We start from the raw sequence: 27,189 nt of genomic DNA on the forward strand, positions 1-27,189 counted from the left end.
TTGTCTTTTCAAGTGGTCGGTCGGTCGATCAGTTTTTATAGACTATCGGTGGTTATATTCTGTTTTGTTCACATCATCTCCTGACTCTCCTTCGTTGTATATTCTATTTTGTTTCATTTCAATGGGATTCTCTTATTTCCGGGGTCTGGGTGTCAGAAAGTGGGTCATCGGCTATAGAGTACTTGCATAGAGGGTCCGCATCTTGCATTATGTATGCTTGGGAAGACGTGGTAATACAATCGGGGTTGTTTTCTATGTACTAGCTACATGACCATCAAGCAAGAGTAAACAGAAGTAGGTGGATGTCTAGTCCTATGTATGTACGACGCATCACGATATCAAATCCAGACTCGGGGACGGGCCAGGAGCGGTTAGATTGTTGGTGCTGGCTGGTGCTGTAGAGATTGATGTCGACTTTGTAGTTTCTACCCGGTAAGAGTGAGATGATAAGGCGAGAGAGCAAGGGTAAAAGGACAAGGAGAGTAAGATCGGGGCACCAAGGTTGCTCAAGCAGAAAAGAGTATCGGATAGAATCAGATGTGAGAGATAATATAATATAAACAGACAGATAGAAAAAGGGTCGTAGTTTTGTTCTTTTCTTATCTGGGGCCGAGCTTGGCCAGGGCACGAGCACCCTCTTCCTCCCATTCTTGCTTGGTAACCCACATGTCCTCCTTGTCGGCGATCTAATGAGATATGGTTGTTAGTGGTTGGAACGCCGAGAGAGATGAGAGCACAATATGAAGGGAAACGTACCAGGTTGGCCAGCACGGCACCACCCAAGAACACCATGTGTCTCCGTCGGGGCGGGTCTTCGATGCGGACCTTGAATTTCTACAATCGGTGTCAGTACACTCCATAGCACATATCGGACAGTTGTGATAGCACATACGTTCAGTCTCTCCGGGTTCCCTTGCAGCACGCGGGTCAACCACAGCTGCTTCAGCTCCTTCTCCAACCGCGAGGGCAGACCGGGGTACATGCTGCTTCCTCCACTGAGCACGATGGCCTTGTACAAGCTGGAACGGACGTCCACGTCGGCGCCCTGGATGGTGTTGAAGAGCATCTCGGCAATACCGGGCTGGTCCACGTCCACCAGGTGCGGCTGGAAGAGGCACTCCGGGGCTTCAAATCGCTCGCTACCGACACGGATCACCCGTCCGTCGGGCAGGGTGTAGGACTCCACCAAGACCGTCGTATCCTCCGACAATTTCTTGTCCAACTCCAGGTCGTAGGAAACGTAGGCGAGCTTCTCCTTGATCTGACGCACCGTCTCGAAGTCGGCCGTACGGTTCAAAGCGTAGCCCCGGCGGAGGAGCAGGGCAATCAGGTTCCGGGTAACGTCCCGACCCGCGACATCCAGTCGGCGGATGTGGTGGTTCAGAACCGTCGATTCGTAGACCGGGATAATATGGGTGACACCGTCACCGGAGTCCACGACAACACCGCTGCTGAGACCTTAAATGAAACGAAGGAGAATCAGCACCGACAGCTCACCTTCCCGCCTGGGACCCGTACGGGCCGAAAGAAGATCTCACCTTGGGCATACAACGCAAGCACAGCTTGAATCGCAACGTAAACACCGCCGAAGTTGTAGTTTTCCAGCATCACCTCGCACATCTGTTCGCGGTTCTTCAGGGGGTTCATGGGGGGTTCGGTGAGGAGGATTTTGCGACCGGTCGGGTCGATGCCCATTTTCTCGTAGAAGGTGTAGTTCCATAGGTGTTGCATATCGTCCCATTTCTTCACGATACCATTTTCCATCTGTCCACCGGATTGCGCATTAACAACACGTCGGGGGTTGGATTTCCACAGCCGGGTCGGGCAGAGTGGGGGGCTACGCAGGGAAACATCAGAGACGTACAGGATAGCTGATCTGGAGCATCGATCGGGCAGCAGCAGCCTCATCTCCGCACATGATATCCTTGACGACAATATCCCCGGCCTGCTCTTCAGTTCGGAGGATAGGTCGCCCCACTATTGAGGGGAACTGGTGCTCTGGGAAGTTCTATCGCAGCGGCAGACGGTCGTTAGTGGATGGCGGAGTCTTGTCATCGAGGGTCTCGAGGTGTAAGCATACCTGCGCAGCATATCCGACCTTGAGGAAACCGGTTCCTCCGTCGAGCACTGGAGACGGGGGTTAGTTGGTTGACTGACGGGGAGCTGGGGGGAACATGGGGAAGGAGCTTACCAATGGGCATGTCCGCCATGGTGGAAGAGGGAAGCAAGGAGGCAGAGGATAATCAAGAGGACGATCGATCAATTCCGGCAAAACGAAGCAACGCGACCATGGAGGGAGGGACGCAGTATGAGGAGAGACGAGATATGACGAGGGGAGAAGGAGAAGGAGGTGTGGCTCTCCGCCCGATCGGGTGTCGTTGCCCCAGGCAGGCACGGGGAGGCGGAGCCGCATCATCAGCCACGTTTGTCTCTCTTTCTCTCCCCCTTCGGTGGTATCATCTAAATCCTAAACCAGCTAATGTGATCTGTCACGCCTGAGGACATCCTCGAAGCTCACTCAGAGCGACTTGGCTCCCGCCCCCTTGCCAATGACGTAGTATCGGTGCTCCCCTTGAAAGCTCCAGTTCCAGCGGCACAATCTCATTGTCCAAGACCGAGAGAGGCAAAGGATAGACCATCTAAATAGCGTGAATCGGCATCAAACACTGTCTAAATATCATAAACTGAATAGTAAACCGGTCCATCGCCGTTGTCCGCCCGACATCGGGCCCGCCCGGCGGGAGAGCCGAGTATAAGATAAGACCGATCCCTCGTAACAACCTCATAAACAACTACTCAACTCCCGTTCCTCCATTCCCCTTAGGTCCATCCCGGACGCCAAAATGACTCGCATCGGCTGGGTAGGCTCTCTGCAGCTCTTCCATGTCAATCTCCAGGCCTTCGCTCTGTACTAACTCCAACCAAACAGTATGGCCTAGGCTCCATGGGCCTAGCCATGGCCACCAATCTCCAACGACACCTGGCGACCAAGAACGCCCTGAACCTCGTCTACTCGAACCGGACCATGGCCCGTGGGGATCCGTTGAAATCCCTCGGTGCCACGCCGGAGTCGGATTTCCAGAAACTAGTCGCCCAATGCGGCATCATCTTCACCATGGTCTCGAACGATTCGGTCCTGCAACACCTGGTCTCCTCGGCGCTCTCGTCCGGTCAGTCTCTCCGTGACAAGATCTTCGTGGACTGCTCGACCGTGCATCCGGAGACCGTGGGCCTCACCGTCGCCAAGCTCAAGGAGAAGCAGGCGTCCTTTCTAGCGGCGCCCGTCTTCGGTGGGAACCCGATCGCCGTGGACGGCAAACTGGTGTTTGCCATTGCCGGGCCGCAGAAGGCGTCGCAGGTCGTGAAGCCCTTGATCCAGGACGTGATGGGCCGGAAGGTGATCGACTGTGGGGAGGACGCGACGAAGTCGTCGCTTCTGAAGATTGCTGGGTATGTGTTTATTTGAGCTACGGGTTCTTTGGTGGCTCGATTGGGAGGGCTGAGTTGCTAATATTATCATAGGAATATCGTTACCGTTAATATGATGGAGGCCGTAGGAGAAGCTCAGGTCTTTGCCGAGCAGACCGGTCTTGGAACCGGTCCTATGGAGGAACTCATTGGTGAGGCTTTTGGTCCGGTTGCCGGGGGTTACTCGAAGAGGTGAGTGCGATCTTCTTAATATATCGGTGGCATTAGGTCTAATGAATTGTCCATAGACTAACTACTGGCGTTTATGCGCCGCCTTTGGGTTCTCGGCCTGGATTCGGCGTATCTCTGGCCATCAAGGATGCTAACCACGCCATGGCCATGGCTAAAGACCATAAAGTGGAGCTGCCAGGCCTCGAGGTGGCGCAAGAGAACATGGTGGCCGCTCGGGAGTATGCAGGAGAGTGCCTGGATAGCAGCTCCATGTATGGAGTGCTGCGTCAAATGGCTGGATTGGAGTTCTGGAACGAGAAGAGCCGGAAGGGTGGCTCTTAATGCGATATAGATTTTGTATTGTACAAGGGATTAATGTACTGTACATCATAGATATGCTGAGCATATGCAATGGGCTATGGGGGTATAGTATCTCCGTATAAGGGTCATCTCTTCAGTTGGACCGTCAGGTATTCTAGCCTCTTTACTCGCCGCTTACAGAAGACTTTCTACGCGGGAGACTCGCAGCATATAAATAAACGGCCTGACTTGTTGGCTCGCCATAAGCCTGGTTCATCCCGGAATCTGTAGAAAGCACGCGAGAACCCACACCAATGTAACATGTGAAGGAGACGACGAATACACAAGGGCTTAAAGGCGAAGGAAATACAAGGACCCCGAGCTTTTGGTTTGAGACGCCTGTTTGTTTGTTTGTTTGTTTGTTTTTCTAGTCCTTTTGTGGAGGGGAATTCAAAATGCACCTATCCAAGTATTAAATATGAGAATCGTCCACCAAGACCCCCCATCAGGGCATGGCCTTGATTTTGGTGGTATCAACAAGGGACGGATAGGCCTCGACAAAGGCCGGTCCCAGCGTCCAGTTACTGAGATTGCGGAAATGCCGTTCGAAGACGGGGTTGATGATCAATTCGTCACAATCTCCCGTCGACAGCAGACAATCGGTCGCCTCATACGGCCAATTGACCGATAGTGTGCGCGTAAATGGGATAAACCAATTTTCAAATGGGAAATCCCGGTAGGACATCACCACACGGTCGCGCATCTGCGGCCAGGGCAGGTAGTCAATCCAGGCAGGATGCGGAGTGAACAGCTGCGATGGACGAGGGGTCAGCCAGTGCGGCACGCGATCGTAGTTCTCCGGGGTTGGGTAGATCTGCCATCGCATGAGAATGAACATGAGATACAGGACGGCCACCTGTTCCGGCAACGACGAGATGTCCGGGAACGTGCGTAGAATGTCCGTGAAAACCTTGGAGAGCGGATGGGAATACACGCTCTTTTCCGGATTCAGCAGCGATGAGACGCTGGGATAAGGCGGCCCTACCAGCTTCTGTTTGGGGACCCCCTGTGCTGCCTGCTGTTGACGATGGTGAAGAAAATCCAGCAAAATGGCATCCAACGTGCAGGTCGGAGCAATGTTCCGGATCGGGGTAAGGTGTGCAGGAAGCGTCTGATCCCCCATGGGCCCAGTATTGTGCGGGGACGAATAGACAGCAGGCGCGCTCAACGGGGGCACGCGGAGGTTGTCCGAGGTACGGCGGAAGCCCTCCACTCTGGGAACCTGTTGCGATGCATCGAGTAGGAAGTTGAAACCCATCCGCTCATCGCTTCCAAAATCCAATCCATGGGCCAGATTATGGCGTTGGTAGTCGAAGGCAATGCGAAACGAAGTAGACGATCCGGTCGCGCTGTCCCGTCGAAGTCCGCCGAACGTGGGCGCCGAATGGGTGGAGGAGGGGGTATCAACACTGGCAATGGATTCGGAGTACTGCTGCTCCGTTGACTTAGGGTTACTGGCGGGATGGTTGGATTCCAAGAAAGGTAGAGTGGTAGAAAGGGGGGGGATCGACTTTGTGCCACCAGACTGAGTCGAGGAAGGTGGAGGATCTAAAAATTGTTCTTAGTTTCAACCGCGCCAATGATTCACACCCAAGTGGTCTCCGAGTACAAGCAAACAAGGAGAGTGAAGAGAAAAGAAGATGAAAAAAAGGATGAAAAAAATCGGACAATCCAAATGGGAAGGCAAGGAAAGAAGAGCGACGAATAAAAGGGGGACTATGTCAAAAAAAAAAAAAAAAAAAAAAAAAAAAAAAAAAAAAAGGCAGGTCTTACTTGAAGGGTCCTGTCTCCCAACCAGTGGCTGGATAATATCCATGATCGATTTCAACCCCTGCTTGATCTCCCGATTTTCCGCCTGAATGGCTTCATTCTGTTTGATGGCCGCCTGGAGGTCGAGGAAAGGCTTCTGGGAGGAAAGATCGCGCACGCGCTGCTCGAGGGAATCGATGTGAGTCTTGGTCCGCTCTCGGATGGCTCGCTGAGCCTGACGATCGTTGGCGCGCTTCTTTGCCAATTGCTCCGGGGTAAGGTTGGCAACGCCTCGAGCCGACGTGCTGTTCAGCTTGCGTTTCCGCCCCGCGGGCCCGCCATTATCGGACGCCGGTGTTTCTGCATCTGCAGAGGTCCGACCGGTCGGGGTGGGAGAATCCTCCAGCTTCACGTCGTCGGGATCTTGGCTCATGGACGAAGACTCCATCGCCGGAGATGGCGCCACATCGTTCAGAGGAGGCAGGCGATTGGCCATTGCCTCACTCGCTGTGTTATCGAATCGTAACGGCCATCCAATACAGCCGGAAAAGCGGAGACAAAGTGACGGGGGCGGGGAGCCAGGAGCAGACCTGGTCAGCAAACCGAGCTGGAGTTCCGCATGGATGAAAATGGGAGAGAAGGGGAGAGAAGAGGAATACGAGGGAGAGAAAAGGAGGAGCGAGGCGAAGCGAAGAGAAGAGGAGGTTTCGGAATGGACGCAAGTGACAGTTCTGGAACAAGTGGAGTCCCGCCGAACTTAATCCTGGCCCATCACATGTTCAGGGTCTGCAGGAGTGTATAAAACAGGTAGAGATGAGGCCGAAGAGTCGCTTCGCCTCGCCGTTATATTCTGCTGGCCGAGGCCCAGGAATTAAAAATAGTCCAATGTAGTCCCAGATCTCCACCCCAAAAAACAATGTAAACGCCCGGAAGCCCTGGAATCGGCCAGCAACTGCATTTCCGATCCGCCCCCATGAAACTATTTCTCACCCGAGGATTCCGCTGGGAAACATGCTGAATGGCATGTACATTGCATTCAAGAATGCAGGAAGACGTGGAGCATTATAGACACGTAGGACCGTCGTAAGAAGAGCGCTGTTTTAAGACGACACGGCCAAAAATAACTAGACATGAAGAAGACAGACACGAAGAGAAAGGAAAAGAAAAGAAAAGAAAGAAAAAAAAGAAGATATTCACTGGATCATGTGGCCCATTTTGGAAATCTGTCCCATCATCTCTGTTAGCGACCTGCCCATCAAGCGTCAAGAAATAGAACAGAAACCAACTCACCTTCGTTCTTAAATACCCCTCGACTTCCGAGCTTTTAATGCCCATCTTTCCGCCCGATCGCCATGCCAGTGGGATCATCGGAACTCGCTCCTTCACAACCACTTCTCGGTTCGGCCCTTCCACGGCTCGCACCTTATCCGGGTTGTTCGTCAACAACCGAATTCCATGGGGGTTTGAGTCAACCCCGAGGCCGAGGTCCGCCAGCATCGCCGTCGCCAGACCGTAGCTCCGGGCATCGGCCGGATGGCGAAGCAGCAAGTTCGCCTCGACGGTGTCAGATCCCAGATCTTGAAGGTTATAAGCCTTTAGCTTCTCTCCCAACCCAATGCCACGACCCTCCTGCCGTAGATAAACAATCACACCGCCGGATGCATTCGAAGGAACGGTGAGGGCCTGCTGGGAAGCGACCACGGCCAGCGTCTCCATCGGCAAGGACATCAGCCGCGCGGCCTCGTCCAGCTGCTCACCACAGTCGCACCGGGCCGACCACGCCGTCTCGCCGGTATAGCACTCGGAGTGGATTCTCACCAGCGGTGCTTGGCTGGGGCTGCTTGGGGGGACCTCGGATTGTTCCGATACGGGCCCGTCGGTGGGAGCAGCCTGTGGACTATCGTACCAACTGCTCACCCGCCCGGGGTGAAGGGTCCCAACATATGCCCCGCGAATCATGCGGTCCATCTCGGTCTCCCCCGGGCGCACTTGGTCCAGACTTCGACTTCGGATAGTGTTTCCGAACACAATGGCCAAATGCTCCTTGTTGTCCAAATCATTGTGGTAGAGGTGAAGAAACATCTCGGCGCCATTGGTGGTGGGGATGCGAGCGCGAACGATACATTCGACGTTCGGTAGACAGGACAGCAGTTTAGGGGGTTTGGAGATCGACGTCGACTGTGGTAACTGGGCTTGTTGCAGGAGTTGCGCCGTGTTCAGCGTGCCTCCCGGCGTTGCCGGAGGGGTAAAGGACGGTGACAAGAGCGATGCCGGCACGCCGGGCGTGACGTCGCCTGGGCCATGCTCGGCATTGGCAGATTGGGCATCCGCACGAAGCTCGTCTATGCGATTGTTCGGCGCCGGGGCAGCGGCGGCTGTAGATTCTAGCGAGATATCATCGACGGGCTCGGAGGGCGTCTGGGCGGCGAAGTAGGGCGAGGCGTGCGAAGGCAAATTCGCCATTGCGGAGGATGGAGGGGGGATGAGGGGGGAGAAGCAATCCAAAACAGTCTAGAACAGCAACTAAGCAGGGTTCATCGAGAACCCACAAGCATTGTAGGTCGGGAGATACTCAACACCACAGATTGCACCAGGATGAAGGTCACAAAACTTCAAGAATCCAACAGTATAGCAGCGATGCAGGGGAACTGCAAATGACGGCGGGCGAATCTCTCGGACTCTCGGGACGGGCGGGGGACGGCTGAGTCAGCCGCCGTGGTCGCCTTAGTCACGCTTGAGTCACGCGTCTAGCAGCTTCTGCGGTCTCGCCATTTTCATTTCTAATCCTCATCACATAACTATGAGTAAGGTGGTTGCACGATGGATGTATATGCATCAGGGCTTCCGTAGTTCATCATTGTGATCATAGTGAATGAACATGATTTCACCACCCTCGCTCCACGCCACCACGACCACTCCGAGGCAAATGGCCCGCACGTCGAAGCTTGTTTATGTCTCGAGTATCGCTCAAGTATTGATCTCGACGGTTACTAAAAACCGCACGGGAAGATAGACTCGCGGGTACTTCACCGGTACCCTCCATCGCAACCGCAAGGGACGGGTCGCACAGAACCCTAATCACTTAAAAATCAGGCTTACGCCTTGGTGTCCCCAAAGTCAGATCAATTGCCAAATCGATCAGGTCCCAACATTCAGAAAATGACATAAATGCCGCGGTTGCTGCCCGCGTATCCGTCGTATCTCATGTGAAGTGGATACAGGATCGACATCGTCGCCTCGCGCACCCCCCATGGGGTTGGGAACCGGGAGGGGAAATAAAGCTGGGTGACTTCTTGCTGAATGTCAGCCAGTCGTGCCAAAAATTCCCCGATCATTTCGTTTTTCTTCTGTGCGGCCTTTGCGATGTGAGGGAAGTAGAACGGGTGGTTCCACTGGCATCATTTACCACGCATGATATATTCAGTCCCATTTGAGATCGTGCTCTTCGACCTAGTAACCTATTGTTAACTGTATTCCTCGGCTGGACCGTTGGAAAGCAACAAGTATTCCAAACAGAAGATGTCCAAGGCGGATATAGAGCAGAGCTCGGATATATCAGAAAGCGATGGCACGTCCACACCGGTCAAGCCCACTCTCTTCCAGCGATGGAAGGCCCATATGAAGAAATGGTGGTGGCTTTACCTGATCATCTTCTGCATTATTGTACTGGTGACTGTCCTGCCCATGTGAGCACCGTTCCATCGAATCTCGACGAGTTACGCTGATCAAGATATGTACAAGTATATACGTGGGAGTCCCCAACTTCGCCAATCAGTATATCAATGACCATAACTTCGATACTTCGGGCTTAACCATCACAGACCCCACTCCGGACTCGTTCCATATCCAACAATCCCAAGAATTCCAAGTAGGGGGTGGATTCAGTGGCAGTGGGCGTCTTTCTCCGTTCAATGCATCGCTCAGTGCCCCCGGATCGGACAGAAGTTTTGCCACTTTCGAGGTCCCAGAGGTCGAATTCAGCAACGGTGCCGTGCTCGACATCGACCAGGATCTGCACCTTTCTTGCGTCAGTTGCTTTTCGCAGTTGGCAGCGTCTGCAGTCTCGAGTGCGGACTTCGGCATTCTCATTACCGGAAAACCAGACCTCGAGATCAAGGGTCTTCCGACGGCTCATCTGGATATCCATAAGAACATGAAGATGCAAGGTACATCCTACACTCCATTCTATCACGCTTATCTGAATGCTTTATGTTCCAAGAACGGACTAACTAACTCGACCGAAACAGGCTACAACGCCCAGGGTAATTCCATTCTCACCAACCGTCTCTAACCGAGTATATGTATACTAAGAAACATCACCAGAATTTCTCAACCGCGACGGCGCCTTCAACGTAACGGATATAAATATCCTCGACCCCCCGGTAAACGGCTACAACGTGAACGCCACCGTAGCCTTCAAAAACCCAACTCCCTTCAACGTCCAAGTGGTTTGTCACTCTTCCCACTCTTCCTACCCATTTCACAAAACCACACAGCACAACCAACCCTCCTAACCTTCATCGAATTATCTTCCCGCAGGGCTCCGTCGGCTTCAATCTCACCATAGGTGATAACGACCTTGGCTACATCGACATCCCCGATCTAACCCTGCGGCGTGATCTCACCAACACCGATATCCTGGGAAACATCAGCATCAAGACCCTCGTGCGTGAGGGCATATGGAAATCGAGCACCGAGGAGCTTGGCAAGGTGACGATCGGGATGCGCGGGAATCGGTGCGTGTATGACGGCAAGGAGATTCCGTATTTCACGTCGGCTTTCAGGGCTGTTAACGTGTCGCTGGAGGTGGATTTGATGAAATATGCGAAATATTTATTGTGACATCGATGTGAATGCATCGGGGGAGTACATCATGATAGAACATTCGTCCAATAGAGCTTACTCGAGATGCAATCCAGATCGATTGGTTGCAAGGCGCTGTGAAGTCTTACAGAAATTGCCCCAGACTTTGTCCAGTGACCATAGACAGTTAAATCGAAGAGTTCTGCTACCCCAGAAAGATAAAATCAAGAAAAAAAAAAAAGAAAATTAACCTAGAGCAATACAGATGGCGAAACGTGTAAATCCTGTAAATCCTACAATCTATGATCCAAACGCCTCGCTTCTGATCGAGCAGTGCATTCCCAATCGGCAGCAAAATAATATCGCCCAACTCAAACTCCAAAACCCCTTAACAATGACATAAAACCGCTGCGGCCCAAAGGGTATCATGTTCTCCGGCCGGGCCAGAAATGTTGGTCCCTGAAGTGGAGGCTGTTTTGTAGACTGTTCTTCGAAAGGCTGTCTCATTTACCGGGGATGTCCAGGACAAATCGACGGTCAACTTCCATTTCCTTGTCGTCCTCCTCGCCTTCGAACTTGAGACGGTAGGTGTCCTTTCTGGACCCCATCACCTCCGCACGGTAGAACGTGGTCGTATCAGGGTACCGCGCCAGAACCTGTTTGCCTACGCCGAAGGAGGGCAACGTAGTCCCAACTCTCGGAATGGGGATCAGAGAAACGGCATTGGTTTTGTAGACAGCGCCCTGCTCGCCGTTCTCGTTCGGCTCAGGGTCCTGGACATCATACCTTGAAAGACGTACTCGGTCAATTACTTGGCAGATTTAGACTGGGGAGTCATCATACCGTTTTTTATTTCCCTCGCCCGTGATAGACTTGATAATGCACTGGATGCCCTCGCCTTCCACGCCTTGTTTGTTTTTGTTATGCTTGAAGACCACTTCGGCGCCGATAGTCAGTTGGCCCGTGCGTTCTGCCACCATGCCCTTGGTACTCTCCGCCCCTTCTTCAACCTTGACGTGCACACCTTCTCGGCTTTCCCGGCCATCGCGAGCCTGCGCACTGGAGACGCTGGTGCTGCGCTGAACGCCGCCCTTGCGGTTCGCCTTATCTGAAAAAGACGGACCCGACGGACCAGGAGAGTCGGTGGCAGATCCGTCAACATCGTTCCTCTTCTTGCGAGACTTGCCGAGAGCAGACGCGCGGTTGAGCGGCGCCTCCATCTCCGACGCCTGACGGAGAGCGGTCAACAGACCCAGATTCTTGACCACGTCACTTGGCTCATCCAGGAGGATAGCTCGTTCCTCTTCGCAGAGCTTGGCCATCTGACGATAGAGAGCATCCAGTTGGTTATGCTCGCTAAGTGTGGGCTCTGTGATCCAAGGTTAGTGCACGTTCAACTTTTACACATGGCCCATTCCTTATGTTGCGATGATGATATGATCAAGGCCATCCACCCGATACGATTAGACGCAACATGGGTTTCTTGTCCTTGGCATCACGTGGCTAAGCAAGGCAGAGGATTGTACTTACTCCCACCGTCTTTTCCGATCTTCTCGTTCAGCGTGTGAATCTGCTCGCCGATGACCTTTTGCTTGTCATTCTTCTCCTTGGCCTTGCGCAGGTCCTGTAGAATCTTGTTCCACATGTCTGTTTCTTCGTTGGCTGCCTGGCCATTGTCTCTGGGCATCGGAGGGCCCCGGGGACGATTGCGCGACATCTTGGAAGACGACGTCTGAAGCTCTTGGGGGACCACTGCCCTATCCTGCCTCTTGGGCTGCACCTTCTTTCTGCCCTTGGCCGGGGTTGCACCCGAGGGTTTGGCTTTCTCCAGTTCCAAGGCCTCCCACTCAAAGGCGGAGACAAACTCCTGGTTGGCGGTACTGCGCGTGCCACGGGCTGCACCCTGACGGAGAGAATGCGGCGTAAGAATAGCACCACCGGCCTGCGCCTTCTGGGGAGTGGCAGACGAGGGGAGAGTCTGGAAGGGCGACGATGATGATTGTTGACGAGAGGCGCGGACGGTCTTGGCGGGCGTCTCGCGGCTGTCGGGAACGCGCTTGCTGCCCCACGGGACGTGCTGATTGGAGGACTCCATTTCCGTCACGGGGTCGGCAGCGGAAGGCCCAAAGCGGCCTAGTGCGGGTCGGATGGGATTCGGAGGGGCAGAAAGTGGGAAAGTGGGACTGGAGTCCGTCGTCAACCTGCTCGTCTGTGGATTCCAGAGGAAAAGAACTCAGGAAGCGAGAAAAGTCGGAGCGAGAGAAGCGAGAGAAGCGAGAGAAGACCTGCCAAAGCTGAGCCCTGCCGGCAAAATCCCTCGTTCCCCCAGTGAATCCTGGATAGCTTCGTTGTTTGCTCAGTCTTCACTTTGACTTCACTTCTGACCGCCCGGGGAAAGAATGCGGGTGCCCTTGTTTCGACTCCAGTGTGGTGAGTGTGGATGTGGTCTGGGGTCAGATTCATGTTCTCAGAGAGGCTGACCATCTGGGGGTGTGCGCAGGAGTCAACAGCTACGACTGGGGTAGGATCAGGCAATCCCCTGCGAAGCTACGGTGAATCCTGTGCTGAACGTCAGTTTAGGAAAGGTCGGCCATGACTCTGCCGCCGCCAAATACGCAGCGACCACCGCTGCTCCTGACTTCTCGGTAGAGGCCGAGAAGCCATACGCCGAAGTCAGTTCTTGTCGGAGCCTGCCTCTGACCACCGGTCCCATGCTAATCCCTATGACGTAGCTATGGATGGGCACGCATCCCTCCCTCCCTTCGAAAGACCTCGAGACGCAGCGGTCCTTGCTCGATCTCGTGCAGGATAACCAGGCTTTGATGTCTACGGAGATCACGGAACGATATGGTGGAAAGCTCCCGTTCCTGTTCAAGGTGCTGTCGATCCGGAAAGCTCTCAGTATCCAGGCCCACCCGAACAAGAAGCTGGCGGAGAAGCTCCATGCCCGGGATTCCCAGAACTATCCCGGTAAGGATACACAATATAACGAGCGATCCTGGCGTCGGCTAACCGTCTCGTGCAGATGACAACCACAAGCCCGAAATGACCATCGCCATTACGCCGTTCGAAGGGCTGTGTGGCTTCCGTCCGTTGGCCGAGATTGCCCATTTCCTCAACGCCGTCGCACCCCTGCGTCAACTGGTCGGCGAGGATGCGGCCAGCCACTTTGAAAGTACGATCAAGGGCTCGGAGAACTCGGAGGATCCTGCAGTGACACAAAAGAACAAGGAGGCTTTGCGGGCGGCGTTCACATCTCTCATGCAGTCATCGCCCGAGAGTATCGAAGCCGCCACCAAGGAACTCATCGCGGCGGCCCAGGACTCTCCCGATAGCTTTGGCACTTCCACCAGCACGCCTGATACCGACCCGAGCAGCCCGGCCGAGCTGGCCGCCATCATCACGCGCCTGAACGGACAGTTCCCCAACGACATCGGCCTGTTCGTGTTCTTCTTCCTCAACTTCGTCACGCTGTCCCCCGGAGAGGCCATGTTCCTGAAGGCGGACGACATCCACGCCTATATCTCCGGAGACATCATCGAGTGCATGGCGTCTTCCGACAATGTGGTGCGGGCGGGCTTCACCCCCAAATTCAAGGATGTCAGCACGCTCACCGACATGTTGACGTATTCCTACGCGCCCATCGAGGAGCAGAAGTTGGAGCCAGCCGACTATCCGTTCGTCATCCTCAATGTTCCGGCGTATTCCAGCGGCTCGTCCAGCTTGCTCTACGACCCTCCCATCGAGGAGTTCAGCGTGGTGAAGACGGAGCTGAAGCGCATTGGCGCCAAGGCCACCTTTGACGGTCTGGCCGGGCCTAGCATTATCATCTGCACGGGCGGCACCGGAAAGATTACGGTTGGCCACAAGACGGAGGAGGTCAAGGAGGGATATGTGTACTTCGTGGGCGCCACGGCCGAGTGCATTATCGAGAGCACCGAGGAGGGCGATTTCACCACCTTCAAGGCGTTCTGCGATCTGACGGGCAAGGAGGACATGGTCAACGGTCACTAATCTTGTGCATAAGACGCCACCAAATGAAGCTAAAGAATCAGCAGATGCAAATATAATGGACCCCTGCAATGTTTCTGCAGTTAATCTTATTTCCGCCCCAGCCGAGGCACCTACTAAGACTGAAGCGGGGAACTCCCCGGTCTATACTCTTTCTTATCTCACCCTGCATTCCCTCCCCCTAATCCTCTCTCTTCTCTCTTTTTTCTCTTTTTTTTTTTTTTTTTTTCTTCCTCATCAGAGCTGACCTGTCAGCCTCCCTTCATCCTCGCGATGACCACCAAATCTCTCTCGCTCTCCCTCTGGGAAAGAGTCGATCTCTTCATTTCACAGCTCTCCGCCTTTGGATCGGTTCTGTGCCGCGCCCTCACCGGGGTCTTTCGCGGTCAATCTGGCGCAAAGACTTACAAGCTTCATGTCGGCAATTCGCTAATCAGAGCATTCGGCAGCCGGTTGAGCCCCAGACAGTTTCAGTACGATATGTCCAGTAGTTTCCCACCACACTAGCAGTGACTTCGATGCTAACCGGTCCTGTATAGACATGTTTATCCGCCCACCAAATCCGCCTACGAGACCTTCATGAAATCCAAAGGCATTGAGCCCGAATCCGTGACTCTTAATGACGGCGCCACAGCCCATTGGATCGGGAATAAGAACGCGAAGAACGTGGTGGTCTATTATCATGGTGGAGCATTCCTCTCCTTCGCCCTTCCCATCGTCAATGAAACCAAAATCGCATCCATCCGTCCACCCACCCCGAACTAAACTAATGAGACCAAACCCAAAGGTGGAGGCTTCGTTATCCCCGCCGCAGACGGCCACTTCGAATTCTTCACTTCCCTCGTCGCCCGCCTCAACGCCGCCAACCACGACGTCGCCATCTTCTTCCTCGCCTACACCCTCGCCCCGCAAGAAATCTACCCTGTCCAGCTGCGCCAATCCGCCGACGCCCTGCGCTACATCCTCACCGAGACCGGCCGCTCGCCCAGCAACGTAGTCGTGGGCGGCGACTCTGCCGGCGGAAACCTCGCCCTCGCCCTCCTGCTGCACCTCTCGCATCCCCACCCGGATATCGAGCCGCTCGGCCATGCGCTGTCTAGTCCCCTCGCGGGCGTCGTTGGCTTCGCGCCGTGGGTCGACTTCGGTGTCGACGGGCCCACCATCCAGCAGAACCGCGACAAGGATATGATCCCTGAGATTGCGCTGGTGAATTGGTCGCGAGAGTATCTGGGCGGGAAGGAAGGCGATGAGTGGAGTGAGCCGAACCGGGCGCCCGTCGAGTGGTGGCGAGATGCGCGGGAGAAGACGCAGCGGTTGTTGTTTTTGACTGGGAATGATGAGATCTTGTTCTCGGCTATTGATGCCTTCGTGAAGAAGGTGCAGGTATGCTCCCTCCTCCACGCACCCTAGCACTTGGTTCATTCCCCTGGAGGATATCGGTTATGGATGGTCATGGTTGTGATGGACCATCAGATGCATTGCTTGATTTGCTCACTGATTTATAGACGGTTGTGCCGGATGCCACTTATGTCGTTGGACATCGAGAAACCCACGTTGCACCGGTTTACAGCGGCCAGTTCCTCAACGAGGAGACGCAGCAAGGTAAGGCGCTGGAGAGCTGGTTGGCCGCTCTATTCTAGCGCAACAACATTGGAGTTCCTTGTTTCTCGTTTCTTCTTTTTTGGATTATCTCTGCCGATCACGATCTAGTTTATGATCTACAGCGCAATACCCAGCTCAGCAGGTCGCACGACGTTGGAAAGCGACAGAATGTGTAACAAGCTCAACAACCATGGTCGAGTCTCGTCTTAGTTTCTTTCTAGGTATCACAAATAATAACGTCTATTGGATGCAAGATACTCTTTCCACGGAGCTAGATAGAAAAGGAAAAGGAGAAGGAAAGGAAAAAGGCTTTGCAGATAATACCTGATAATACAATCGCTACGCCGTCGCATAAATTCATTGCACGATTAGAAAATGAAAACATCAGAGAAATCAAGACGACACGCGCGCCGAGTACTTCGCGGCAGCTGTGTCGAAGAAGTCGCTCTTCTCCTGGACATCGGCCAGGAGGGCGTGCGAGGGCTGGGCGTTTCGCAAACGTCTATAAAAAAAAAACGGAACAAGTTAGCTTGACCGACCCCTTGTCGAATGCAAATCAATCAAGGTATACGTACGCCTCCAGATCCTCCGTCGGCTTTCCAGCCAGCACATTCAACACCACCGTGTTGGCAATCAACTCGGCATCCTCGGGGTATTTCTCCAGCGCCGCCGTCAACGCGGACTCGGCCTCGGGCAATCGACCGAGATGAAGCTCCGCGACGGCCTGGCCGACGATCGAAAGGGGCGCGGACGTGCTCGGCGCCGAGGCCAATTCCTCGTAAACGTAAAAGGCAGACTGGTACTTCTCGCCGCCCTAAAGAACCATTAGCATCGCATAAAGAAACTAAGCAGGAGAGAGGGAAACGCACAACTCTCATTCCAACCCACGACTCAGCCAGATTGACCAGCAACGAATCCTGAGCCCAGCGCTTGGCAGTCTGAACTTCCTTGAGGGCGAGATCGGAGCGGTTCTGCTGCAGCTGGATCTGAACGATCAGAGCAACGCTAGAAAGGATACCACAATCAGCACGACGCCGAACAGCCATTGTGACGGAGCACCTACGCCTCCAGATTGCCCTGGTGCTTGGTCAGCAGGGCGAGGGCCTCGTCGCTCTTCCCCTGCGCCTGGAGCACCGTGCCACCGAGGACCTGGACGGTGGCATTGTCGGGGTAGTTCTCGGCGAGGTCCTGCACGAGCTGGGAGGCGGAGTCGAGGTCGCCGGCCGAGTGCTGGGCCAGGGCCTTGACGGCGGCCAGGTCGGGGGAGTCGTCTTCGGCGTCGACGGTGGCCAGGACCTGGGAGGACTGGCCGAGGGCGATTTGAGCGCGCAGCTGCAGGACGCGGGCGGGGAGGGCGTTCTCGGGGGAGAGGGCGGAAGTGTCGAAGTCGATCACTTCTTGGTATTGGCCTTGGTGGTAGGCATTGTGGATGTTGATGAGTTCTGGGGGGGGGGGGGGGGGTGCGGAGATGGCACAGGTCAGTCGACTGGAGAGGGGGAATTGGAGGCGGAGCGGGGGAGGGGAGGGGAGGAAAACGTACCGCCTTCCGCAGAGAATGGATCCATGGTGACTCGAGTCTTGAGATCAGGAATTGAGATGCAACGTGGAAAAGGAATGTTCCTCGGAGGACGAGATATACTCGAATACTAGACCTTCGACGGGCGGGAAGTCGTCACGTTGTCATTCCCAGGACGGCAGGCGGTAAGCAGGCAGCATCCGGAGTATAACAAGAGTATAACAATTCCCAAGGCATCGACGCTACAGTTGCTACAATCTTTACTTCTACTATTATGAGGATAATCTTGATACCAAGCTGGCTGTACAACGCCCGGATGGATGAGCGTTCCAGCCGCGTCTGTCATATTTATTAAAACAGGAAGAAGAAGGTAACGATAGACAGGTCCGAGCTAAGGACATCTTCAAGAAGCCTTGCAGACATCGGACAGGATTGAATCAATCGATAGAGCACACTGCTTCCTCGAGGAGCGGAGTGGCCTTTAATCCAGTCTCGTACATGAATTCCTCCACCATTTATACCCGATGATGCAACCAGTCCCGTAGTGACGCCCTAAACAATGCGACCGTCCTGCTCGACGAAACGAAAAAGAACAAAGGAAATGAGAATAGAACGTGTGAAATGCCACCGGGATTCCAAATGGTGAGACAAAATCATATGCGTAAGTAAAAAACCAGGAATCAAACAAGTACAACAAGAGCACAGGTAGAGGGTATCGCCACATCAAACAAAATAATCCAGTCGCAAACGTAAAATCAGAAAGATCAGTCAGAGCGTCTTGAACCTGCAATGGCGGTGACGCAGCAATGCATCGCTTCCCGGTAAACAGAATAGAAATAACCATAGGTTTCCTTCGGACCCTCCAGTGGTAACCTCAGTAACCGCATTGCGCCCAAGGTCCCGTAGCAAAAAACGAGCAGAGAAAAAGAATGAAGGATGGAGGGGAGCAGGGAATCCAAGAAAATCCGATGCAATCGAAGTTGTCATAACGCCGCACCTTTTAATAGCACATGAATGGTTGTGTGGATGAAATAAAAGAAATGATAGGACAAAAAAATACAAGAGAAATGAAATAGAAGGAGGACGGATTGGAGAAATCCAGCCGCGAGGTCAAGGAGGTAAAGATGCGGTGGATGCAGTAGAGATAGTCGGAGTCAAGAGTGGCGAGGCGTCTTTATCCTCGATGCTCGCCGGGGTCTCGCTGCCCTTGTCGGACTGCAAGTCCTTCTCGCGTTCTGTCGATGCAGTACGCTTGAACACGGTCTGCCCGATCTGACGGAGAATACCCATGCGTTCGGCACGGAGCTCATCGGGATCGACCCGGTGCGCAGGAATTGGATCTTCTTTGGTGATCTTGCAGAACAACGTCGAGAACAGATACTGGTCGCCGCCGCCGTCATACAAGGGAAGGTAGCGATAACCTTGGGACAGGCTGCTGAGTTTGGCAGTGAACGAGGCCAGCTGGACACAGTTGTTGCTTCCCGTGCTGCGTCCGTCCACAGAGCTCCAGACAGTCCAGCGAACGAACACCAGATCAGGATACTTGGTTTCAAGGGAGAGCTTGAACTGGTCGTTAAAGATGGGACTGTACCCGTTGCTCTTTTCGACTCGTGTGCGCCGACGATGAGGATAACCGATTCCCGACATCCCGTTGCGAGCGGAGGCGTTCATTCCACCCTGGCCAAAGACGAAGCTCTGGCCTCGGTCATCGGCGCTGAACATCTCGATCTCAACATATGGATTGATGTTGTCGTCGGGGCCAATGCTCCGAGGACGGGGCAGCTGCTGGGCCGAAATGACGTCGATTGAGAATCGCATGATATTCCACTGTCGGGCCTTAGGGTCCGCTTCGATGGGAATATTCGGAGTGCGCAGGGTCTCCGGCTTGAGCACGTAGCCGGTGCGGTCACTGCCGGCAGCAAACATGGCCTGGTTCATCTCCATGCCAACATCATATGTTTGCCAGTTCAGTGCCGCCATCTGGACGCCACGTCGCCAGAACTTTAGGGGATCGAAATTCGAGGATCTCAGCCGGAAGCCGGAGGGATAAACGCGAGTGAGGTATTTTCGGTTGTGCTTCTCGAAGAGAGCTTTGTTTTCGGCGTCGCGGCAAATGCTCTCGAATGACCGTTCTGCAAATGAGTATACGTGGTTGAACTTTTGGCTCTCGGCGGACGAGAAACTGTGCCACTTGTATCCTCGAGTATACACTCCCAGGTCCGAGAGAGGCTTTGTGATCTTACTCTTCTGGCGCTTCTTCGGCTCTTTCTTGGCCGAAACTAGAGCCCCATCGCTATCCTCGGTGGCACTACTCAAGCTGGTGGTGGTGAAGGATCTCCTGTCCTGGGTCAGGAACGAGGAGACCGTATCTTGACCGATCGTGGAGGCTGTGGAAAGGGGCGGAAGGCTTGCGAGTGCCGAATTCTCGGGGGCTGCCGGGCGTATGAAGGGAGAGCTGGAGCTGCGTTTGCGTCCTGCCTCACCAAACGACATCGCCGACTCTTGCCGCATCCCCGCCTGAGGCTCATCGCAGGTTTTGACTTTGACAAGAATACGACCTTTCAGCTCCTCGGGGGAGGGGAGAACAAAAGTGTTCGTCAGCAGCTGCTCCAGCACGAGTTGATCCTTGAAGGTATCCTTCATGATCTTCACCATGGCCAGTTGCTGCTCCGAATTGCAATGAACTTCGAGCGACAAGATAAGAGGAAAGTCGGTGGTGATGAATGCGTAGCGGTTGATGACCGCAATGCAATCGGCAAACAGAACGCTCGTAGTCATGGTTCTTCCGTGCGACACAATTGGCCGGCCATCGGCACCATCCCAACAGTCAATCTCCACACAGCGACACCCTTGCGACAAGGCAGTGATGTATGCTTCGGTGCTGGATGCGCCAGCGACCTGGCGTCCCAAAAGGTATGTGTTATGTGAGCTCGAGATGAAGTACTCATTCAATGGCTGGTCGAATCTTGCTTGCGGGGGGCGAGAGGCATAGATGCCATTCCAGGAAGAGGCCATGAAGGATGAGAAGGCATCCAGGCACATTCGCGGAACTGGCTCGTCGCCGGATTCCGGGATACTCGGGGTGCGTAGCTTTGACTTTCGGACAAATTTGTCAAACATCGAGATCCAATAACTTCGGTCGGAATCGACGTCCTCGTGCTGCACGTCACGCAGGAAGGCCAAGAACTCGTCGAGGGTGAGGCCCTCATAGTCCGAGGCGATGCTTTTGAAAATGGCTCGCACATCCTTCCGCTCTTTCAAGAGCGCAACAAAGTTTTTGAACTCGTCGAAGTTCAGCTTTCCCTTGCAGCCAACATCTGCCTTGGTGAATTGCGTGTGAAGCATGTTCTTAGAGCAGTTGATGTGCAAGTTGTGACAGATGCCTTCGACAGCAGCGAAGTCGAGGCGCTCATCTTCGCCAGATTTGTGAGGGAACAAACGGGACATCTCGCGATGCCAGTGCGCTTTCAAAGCGGCCTCATTCTGACCGGATCCTGCCAGGCCAGCCATGAGACCAATTCTGTAGCGCGAGATATCTTCGAGGGTTGTCGTCCAGAGCTTGAGGATGTTATCGTTGGGAGCGATGAGATGTAACGTCTTCACAGCCCGCCCCTTAGAGCGTTCAGCATCAGCAATAACGATCGTGACCCAACGGCTCTCGGCATCCTGCTCAACCTGATGCTCCTCGCGGTAGTTGCGCGCATCGGCACCCACACGAATCTCCTTGATGTCGTCGATATAAAACCGTTTCGCGGGGTTCGAGACATCCCAGTAGACTTTGCCGGCGTCAAGATCAAGAAAGAAGCGAACGTGCTTGCGTCTCTTCTTCGTGACCTTTTCCAAGACAGTGCCGGTATGAAAGCTCGAGTCGACCTTGGGTGCGACGGCACCGGCACTACGAGCAAGTCCCGCAGGGCTGTCACTAGGCAAGCTGGATGCATCCGAGCCACACCAAGCACCGAGAGAGTCCAGAGTATCGTAGCTGTCCTCCTCGTTGCTGGACTCGAGTGCATTGTCGCGGCTGTTTTGAGTTCCCGTTTTGCTGTCACTGCGTCTCCGCATGATTACCGGACCGGAACTGCGGTCCCGTTTCTCATTGTGGGAGGTGGATTGCCGTCGTCGAGTAAGTTTGTTGGCTGCGCCTCGCGAGATTCGGCGCATCAGGCCGGGACCTTTGTTGTTGACAGCATCACCGGATCCCGAGGCGGTAGCAGTCCCCGGGAAAGCCATAGCAGATTCCCCGTCCAAGGGAACAGAAGGAATGGAAGATAGTCGGTCTCGGAGCCCGTCTGAAGCGAATTGCGAAGGGGTCATTGAAGGGCTGGAAGCATTTGAAGGAGTATAGGTTGGGTGGAGTGAGTTCGGAGTAGTAGTAAGAGAAGAGGCGTATGAGGGACCCGAAGGGGGATTGGAGGAGGAAGGAAAAGAGGTTACGACATGGTGTAGTTTGGGGGATTTGGGGAGCGATGTAGTCAGTTTTAAATTGGCGTTGGTGTCGCCATTCATAGTCGAGGCCGGCGAAGTAGCGGCGTTAGCCATCGCGGCTACCTACCAGGCGTACCACCCGGCTGCGAAACGTGAGACTGTCGGCCTGTCGTGAACCGTGCCAGTGCCTGAGTCACCTGAACTCATAAAAGGACGAATGAAGAACGCGGTAGGAACTAAGCGGTCGTGTTGGTGCTGAAAATGGCGGCCTATAGCTGGAATGCAATACGAGCCAAAATAGGGAACGTGTCTGGCTGAGTGATGCAAAAGCCACGTCCTTAGCGGGATTGCTGTGGTTTGGATGTCTGCATCTTGGCCTGCCTTTGATGCAATGCAGAGTGCCCTGCCGGAGAGCGCTCGCGAAGGGGGAGAAAAAAAAGATTTCAGGTCCCTGATAACAATTGAAACAGACACCGGCGTTGTGTAACAATGAATCGACGAAGGAGATTGCTGGAGATTCCGACGTGGGTTCGCTTTGCCCCCTTAAAAGAAGAAAATAAAAGAAATAAATAAATAATCGAATCCGACGAAAAGGAGGATTGATGACTTGGCTTGCCGGGGGTGATCACTTTCGGAAATCGGTCTTCGTCACGTTCCTTGATATGCGCTCCGCCGGTCCTTTTCTTGATTTTTCTTTTCTTCCCTGGTTTCTCTTTCCAGTCCGAATTCTTTTTTTTTTACCCCTCTTCAATTTGTCGATCTTCCAGTACGCGGGGAAAGCTGTCTTTCTGCAAGTGCAAGCAAAGGATGCGGAGACGGACCAATTGAGTCAAGTCGATGCCGACGGAGTAAGATTGGGCCTTTCCTTGCTCAGTATTTTTGGATGGAGGGAGAGATAGTGACCAAAGAGAGGAGAGGAATAGAGTAGAGCATGCAAGTCAAAGGTCGGACGCGCTGCGCATGTGTTTAGTTGTCAGCAGAGCCCCTCCGCGTCCGAAGTGATTGAACAAGGAAATCAGCTGTGCGCTCGGAGGGCGTGATTATTCGCCAGCAGCCAGAGAAGGCTGAGGGAGAACGGACAATCGGCGGCGGCGACGAGGATCGGAAGCGCAATGCAGGATTGCCTGCCAACACAGTGATGCAGGCGGTCCAAAGAGGAAGGGCGCGCGGATGGGCAATCGGAGATTGGACCGAGTCAGGAAGACGTGAAGGTTGCGACAGCTTGTCTAGTGCGGTTCAATGTCTCGCGGTTTCAATGTCCTGCACGGTTACGTGGAGTGTAGTAGAGGACCTGCAGCAGAATTCCGCCAGGATGTAAGTCAGAGATGATCATGCGACGGAGACGAGGCCAGCGTTATTCCTGCGCCCAAAAGCTCGGGATGCAACTTGCGGGAGGCGAGGGCACAGACGATCTGAGTGGATGGGGAGTCAAAAGAGATAAAATAGAGTCCGACTCTCTTCTGTCTCTTATGGAGATTTCCATCAGGCGATTGACGGTTTGGTTGGACAGAGAGAGAGGCTTGGGGGTAGTTTTTTTTTGGGGGGGAGGGGGGGAAGGATTTTGGAAGGCTCGATTTCGAAGAAACCGATGGATGTTTCAATGAAAGAAAGCTGCAGTGGAGACTCACCGTACTGACGTATTGGCAGGTAAAGGGCTGGTACGGTAATGTGCTCGCCGTACGGTGACCCTTACGCGTACGGACCGAGACGGGTACCGAAATGGACGAGTACCGTATCGCGGTCTCGGTACCTTTTTTTCGGTTTTTTCTAGGCGGCTTGACTGGTCGAGGCGTTCTGAACGAACACGAAAACGGAAAATTACACTGCGTCAGCGCACTCGTCCCTTCTGGTACCAGAGTAACGATGATATAACGTGATGAACGATGATGGTTGTGGTGATGATAACAGAGGCGTCCGGGATTTGGACTGGGAGGGGTAAATTAAGTAATGGTCAGAACAAAAAAGGATATCTGCAGTAAGATTCCAATCCCTTCCGGAATTGGGGAATGCTAGTGAAATTGATCGTTCGCAAAGAAAAGACTGATGGCAACGACCCCTCCTCGGAGACGGGCGGAGACTACGATCTATATATCCAGAAGGACGCCGGGAAAGGGATGATGATTTAGGTATGTAGTCAAATCCACGGGGAGCGGTCGTTGCTGGGCATCCTCGTTGAAACTCGGAGTCTGTCACAGCTGAGCTGTTCAACGGCGGCCCAAGAAAATGATAAACTTAAATTCCGACCTTTTTTTTTTTTTTTGGGCCTCCTTTCCGACAGGATAACCTTGACAGGATGGCATTGAAACTCGAAATTCCAAGTGGTTGGCGTCTACGTATTTTCAACTCTTCCGCCTCAGCCTGCGTATTATTACCGATCTACTGTCTTCTCGGGCGGCTGAATGCAAGTATGGGGCCAGGAATTATCAGGCAAACGGTTCTACAGAAGAGTGAGGTGATGCGATGCTGTGCGGTCATTTGTTTGGAAGATCAACCCGAACAATGGAAAGACCCTGATCTGCTCTTCCATTGGATGATCATCCCTTGAAGGATGTCACTGTCAATCTTGCAGGTAGGCCAATCGATGGGAGGCCTAGTGTTTCAACCTTTCCCCTCCCTCTCCTCTCCTGGTAGGGCATACCTCATCGATATTACGGAGAAGGAGAAGAAAGGGGGAGGAATGAGAGATCGCTTCCCACCGACTATTTGCCTGACTCCATACATGTGCGACTTCCCTATAGGTGGAGGGGTGGATACCAGCCCAGCTCAATCTCATCATCGTAGTCTGTCTGTAACAGATTCATGGCCTCCTTTCGAGTTTCCAGCGCCAAATCCCCACCGACAGTCCCGTCCGTTCTCCATACACGCAGAATACGGAGTAACCCGCCCACCGTCATTTCAACTGCATTTGCCTTGCTGGAAGATCCACCCCGGCCCCCCTTATATGGGCACTATTATCACGACTATCCGGAGGACTACGACGTAAGTAGTTAATGCTGTGCATTATCTTTGATTATTTTTCTGTTGATTATTATTATTATTACTACGGAGTATTCTTGCGGTGGTTGCGACAGTTTCGCTCCTCAGTTTCGAAATACAACCTTTTTTCCCAGGCACCCGGCACGGCGGTCATTCTGGGGAAAAAGTATGTGGATCTTGGAGATCCTCCTTTTTTTTTGCTTTTTATTTTTATTTTTTTTTTTTAATTTTCGTTTCTTGTCGCTCGTTGATGCCCGTCGACTCCTTGTAGATAATGACGGGGTATTAAGGCATGCCCGAGGATTATGATGATTACTGCGGAGTATTATTTTTCAGATATGAAGGGAAATTTGAAGGTCGGACTAAAGCACCTCACCAGGAGTCCATATCCCTGTATGCCTCCTCCTAGTCGGTCTAACCACTGCACACCATTACTCCATACTTTAACCAACTAGCATGGATGTACGCAGATGGACCGACCCGACAGTCGATCCAATGACAAAATTGCTCGACGTTCCGACAATCGGGTGCCTATCACCTGATGCCCGGGCCGGGTCCAATGAACTCCCGTTTCGTCTCCTGCATGTCCAGCGGATTGCAGGGTGCAGGGTGCAGGACGGAATTCCCAAGCGAAGCGGGAACTGGAGGTGGAGGGAGGTGGACGGGGGAGCAGGAAAGGAGAGGAAGGGAGAAATTGGCCGAGGATGGTGTTGCTCATCCCTATTAATGCAGCGGTGGGGACTGGAGAGCCGTGATCAGGAGAAGTCCGTAAGAAACGCTAGAAGAAAATTTTTCTTTCGATTGAGTCACTGCAGCGCCGACCGAACGCGGGGGAAGAACTGTGGTATGTATGTAATACGTAATAACGTACGGAATGAGTACAGTATCGTATTGGTACCCGGAGCTATTCCAAGCAGGTAAGCATCCTGAGGCTGAAGCCGTGGCAGTGAAACAGCGGTTGGGGCGGTGCGGGCTGGAGGAACGCGAATCCCGTCCTCGACAGTATCGACTGCCGTTCATTGTCAGGTCTGCTTACTCAAACCCAACCAACCCAACCGATGGCTCCCGGAAGAGCGGTCAACGGGGACTTCGCTGGGCGGAATTCCTACGATCCCAGTGCTCGTTCCATTGGCTGCCACATTGCCTCGTCCTGGTCCGGTTGGCAATTTTTAGATTGGGCGGCCATGGCTGGGGGACTGGTGATGAGGGATGACGATCGAGATGTCGATGCTGACTGTTTTTTAATTTAGTATTATTTCCTTTCTTTTTCTCTGCCCTATAGGACCAAGAACATGGGAGCTTACTTACCTAGCTCCGTTTCTTCCAACGTGTACGGACTACGGAGTAAGTAGGTAAATGGGTATTTTTAGGCACTAACAAACGAGACTACGCGCCTTAGTCCCTAGCTGCTCTTGGCGGTGAACGAGGAAAAAGAAAGACGAAAGACAAGGAAAGAAGAAAAAAAAAAAAAAAAAAAAAAAAAAAAAAAAAAAAAAAAACAAAGGAAGCAAGCGACTGGTCAGTAGTGATGCATCGTCCCAGCCCAAAGGCATCTGCAAGACAACCAAAGAAAATCCTTCGCGGGGGCTTTTCCAACCCCGCACGTCGCTGAGTTGGCGATTCTCTTTTCCCTCTTATCTCCTCGGTTCGGCCTTGATTTCAGCTGTGTTTCGTGCGCCCCCCTGATAGATGGAGCATATTATCTACACGATAGGCCGAATCTCCATCGGTGGACTCAGTCCGCGTATCCCCTACCGCCCATGGGGCCAAATGACGACTGTCGGCGACTAGAGGAAAGTCGGCGACTACGGAGTAGTGGAAAGTCGAGTGGAAAAATTAAATACTCCGTAAAGCAAAAGCAGAGCGCAAACAAAGACATGGAGCCATATCGGATTATTACTGGTCACTCTGGCTAGAGGACGGTTTAATTAGTGGGGATTGCCAACTTTTTCCCTTCCATCCCATCTCTTCAGGAAACTTACGGAAGGGAAAGAATGGCAGAAGCCAATGACTGTTGAGTCTATAAGCTAGAATACGACTACGAGGTTACTGCGTATGATGGTTTCCCGTGCTATCCTCCATATGGCATCTTCCTGCCATGGAAGGGA

General features: G+C 53.4%; 12 protein-coding genes across 12 annotated transcripts; 5 read left to right on the plus strand and 7 right to left on the minus strand.

The window, feature by feature from the left end:
• Positions 1 to 239: 239 nt before the first annotated feature.
• On the minus strand, positions 240 to 2,321 carry P170DRAFT_440967 (actin-related protein 2). Its single transcript, XM_024850203.1, has 7 exons — positions 2,192 to 2,321; positions 2,081 to 2,127; positions 1,865 to 2,008; positions 1,539 to 1,764; positions 893 to 1,458; positions 757 to 834; positions 240 to 686 (listed from the first exon to the last, which is right to left on the minus strand). Exons 1-7 carry the CDS (start codon positions 2,208 to 2,210, stop codon positions 600 to 602), a joined length of 1,167 nt encoding a protein of 388 aa, XP_024698808.1. The 5' UTR covers positions 2,211 to 2,321; the 3' UTR covers positions 240 to 599.
• Positions 2,322 to 2,795: 474 nt separating this feature from the next.
• P170DRAFT_440968 (NAD(P)-dependent oxidoreductase) lies at positions 2,796 to 4,139 on the plus strand. Its single transcript, XM_024850204.1, has 4 exons — positions 2,796 to 2,861; positions 2,930 to 3,450; positions 3,523 to 3,660; positions 3,717 to 4,139. The coding sequence occupies exons 1-4, from the start codon at positions 2,844 to 2,846 to the stop codon at positions 3,979 to 3,981; spliced, it is 942 nt and encodes a 313-aa protein (XP_024698809.1). The 5' UTR covers positions 2,796 to 2,843; the 3' UTR covers positions 3,982 to 4,139.
• A 305-nt stretch (positions 4,140 to 4,444) lies between these two features.
• On the minus strand, positions 4,445 to 6,196 carry P170DRAFT_368943 (bZIP transcription factor; the record flags this gene model as incomplete). Its single annotated transcript, XM_024844882.1, has 2 exons — positions 4,445 to 5,547; positions 5,773 to 6,196. The coding sequence occupies 2 exons, from the start codon at positions 6,194 to 6,196 to the stop codon at positions 4,445 to 4,447; spliced, it is 1,527 nt and encodes a 508-aa protein (XP_024698810.1).
• Positions 6,197 to 6,941: 745 nt separating this feature from the next.
• On the minus strand, positions 6,942 to 8,211 carry P170DRAFT_369575 (GTP cyclohydrolase II; the record flags this gene model as incomplete). The annotated part of the gene is made up of 2 exons (XM_024844913.1): positions 6,942 to 6,971; positions 7,039 to 8,211. The coding sequence occupies 2 exons, from the start codon at positions 8,209 to 8,211 to the stop codon at positions 6,942 to 6,944; spliced, it is 1,203 nt and encodes a 400-aa protein (XP_024698811.1).
• Positions 8,212 to 9,267: 1,056 nt separating this feature from the next.
• P170DRAFT_513869 (DUF3712 domain-containing protein) lies at positions 9,268 to 10,757 on the plus strand (the record flags this gene model as incomplete). The annotated part of the gene is made up of 5 exons (XM_024855153.1): positions 9,268 to 9,434; positions 9,490 to 9,914; positions 9,996 to 10,010; positions 10,072 to 10,196; positions 10,288 to 10,757. The coding sequence occupies 5 exons, from the start codon at positions 9,268 to 9,270 to the stop codon at positions 10,588 to 10,590; spliced, it is 1,035 nt and encodes a 344-aa protein (XP_024698812.1). The 3' UTR covers positions 10,591 to 10,757.
• On the minus strand, positions 10,750 to 12,894 carry P170DRAFT_513870 (SAGA-associated factor 29 family protein). The gene is made up of 3 exons (XM_024855154.1): positions 12,082 to 12,894; positions 11,395 to 11,920; positions 10,750 to 11,337 (listed from the first exon to the last, which is right to left on the minus strand). The coding sequence occupies exons 1-3, from the start codon at positions 12,644 to 12,646 to the stop codon at positions 11,055 to 11,057; spliced, it is 1,374 nt and encodes a 457-aa protein (XP_024698813.1). The 5' UTR covers positions 12,647 to 12,894; the 3' UTR covers positions 10,750 to 11,054.
• pmi1 (mannose-6-phosphate isomerase pmi1) lies at positions 12,747 to 14,714 on the plus strand. The gene is made up of 5 exons (XM_024850205.1): positions 12,747 to 12,981; positions 13,052 to 13,072; positions 13,132 to 13,223; positions 13,284 to 13,521; positions 13,577 to 14,714. Exons 1-5 carry the CDS (start codon positions 12,951 to 12,953, stop codon positions 14,563 to 14,565), a joined length of 1,371 nt encoding a protein of 456 aa, XP_024698814.1. The 5' UTR covers positions 12,747 to 12,950; the 3' UTR covers positions 14,566 to 14,714.
• Positions 14,715 to 14,764: 50 nt separating this feature from the next.
• On the plus strand, positions 14,765 to 16,411 carry P170DRAFT_417626 (putative 6-hexanolactone hydrolase). Its single transcript, XM_024847176.1, has 4 exons — positions 14,765 to 15,035; positions 15,102 to 15,247; positions 15,350 to 15,945; positions 16,068 to 16,411. The coding sequence occupies exons 1-4, from the start codon at positions 14,836 to 14,838 to the stop codon at positions 16,200 to 16,202; spliced, it is 1,077 nt and encodes a 358-aa protein (XP_024698815.1). The 5' UTR covers positions 14,765 to 14,835; the 3' UTR covers positions 16,203 to 16,411.
• P170DRAFT_468349 (putative Coatomer subunit epsilon) lies at positions 16,363 to 17,729 on the minus strand (the record flags this gene model as incomplete). Its single annotated transcript, XM_024852552.1, has 5 exons — positions 16,363 to 16,666; positions 16,740 to 16,978; positions 17,034 to 17,169; positions 17,228 to 17,606; positions 17,705 to 17,729. The coding sequence occupies 5 exons, from the start codon at positions 17,727 to 17,729 to the stop codon at positions 16,558 to 16,560; spliced, it is 888 nt and encodes a 295-aa protein (XP_024698816.1). The 3' UTR covers positions 16,363 to 16,557.
• A 232-nt stretch (positions 17,730 to 17,961) lies between these two features.
• Positions 17,962 to 18,657, minus strand: P170DRAFT_54529 (uncharacterized protein). The gene has a single exon (XM_024855260.1). It carries the CDS (start codon positions 18,522 to 18,524, stop codon positions 18,162 to 18,164), a length of 363 nt encoding a protein of 120 aa, XP_024698817.1. The 5' UTR covers positions 18,525 to 18,657; the 3' UTR covers positions 17,962 to 18,161.
• Positions 18,658 to 18,790: 133 nt separating this feature from the next.
• P170DRAFT_430588 (putative 1-phosphatidylinositol-4,5-bisphosphate phosphodiesterase Plc1) lies at positions 18,791 to 22,219 on the minus strand (the record flags this gene model as incomplete). Its single annotated transcript, XM_024847965.1, has 1 exon — positions 18,791 to 22,219. One exon carries the CDS (start codon positions 22,217 to 22,219, stop codon positions 18,791 to 18,793), a length of 3,429 nt encoding a protein of 1,142 aa, XP_024698818.1.
• A 2,254-nt stretch (positions 22,220 to 24,473) lies between these two features.
• P170DRAFT_54567 (uncharacterized protein) lies at positions 24,474 to 25,445 on the plus strand. The gene is made up of 2 exons (XM_024855261.1): positions 24,474 to 25,084; positions 25,154 to 25,445. The coding sequence occupies exons 1-2, from the start codon at positions 24,654 to 24,656 to the stop codon at positions 25,350 to 25,352; spliced, it is 630 nt and encodes a 209-aa protein (XP_024698819.1). The 5' UTR covers positions 24,474 to 24,653; the 3' UTR covers positions 25,353 to 25,445.
• Positions 25,446 to 27,189: the final 1,744 nt, after the last annotated feature.

This window comes from Aspergillus steynii (genome assembly GCF_002849105.1).
Source record: "Aspergillus steynii IBT 23096 chromosome Unknown P170scaffold_10, whole genome shotgun sequence".
In the NCBI taxonomy this organism is placed as follows: domain Eukaryota; kingdom Fungi; phylum Ascomycota; class Eurotiomycetes; order Eurotiales; family Aspergillaceae; genus Aspergillus; species Aspergillus steynii.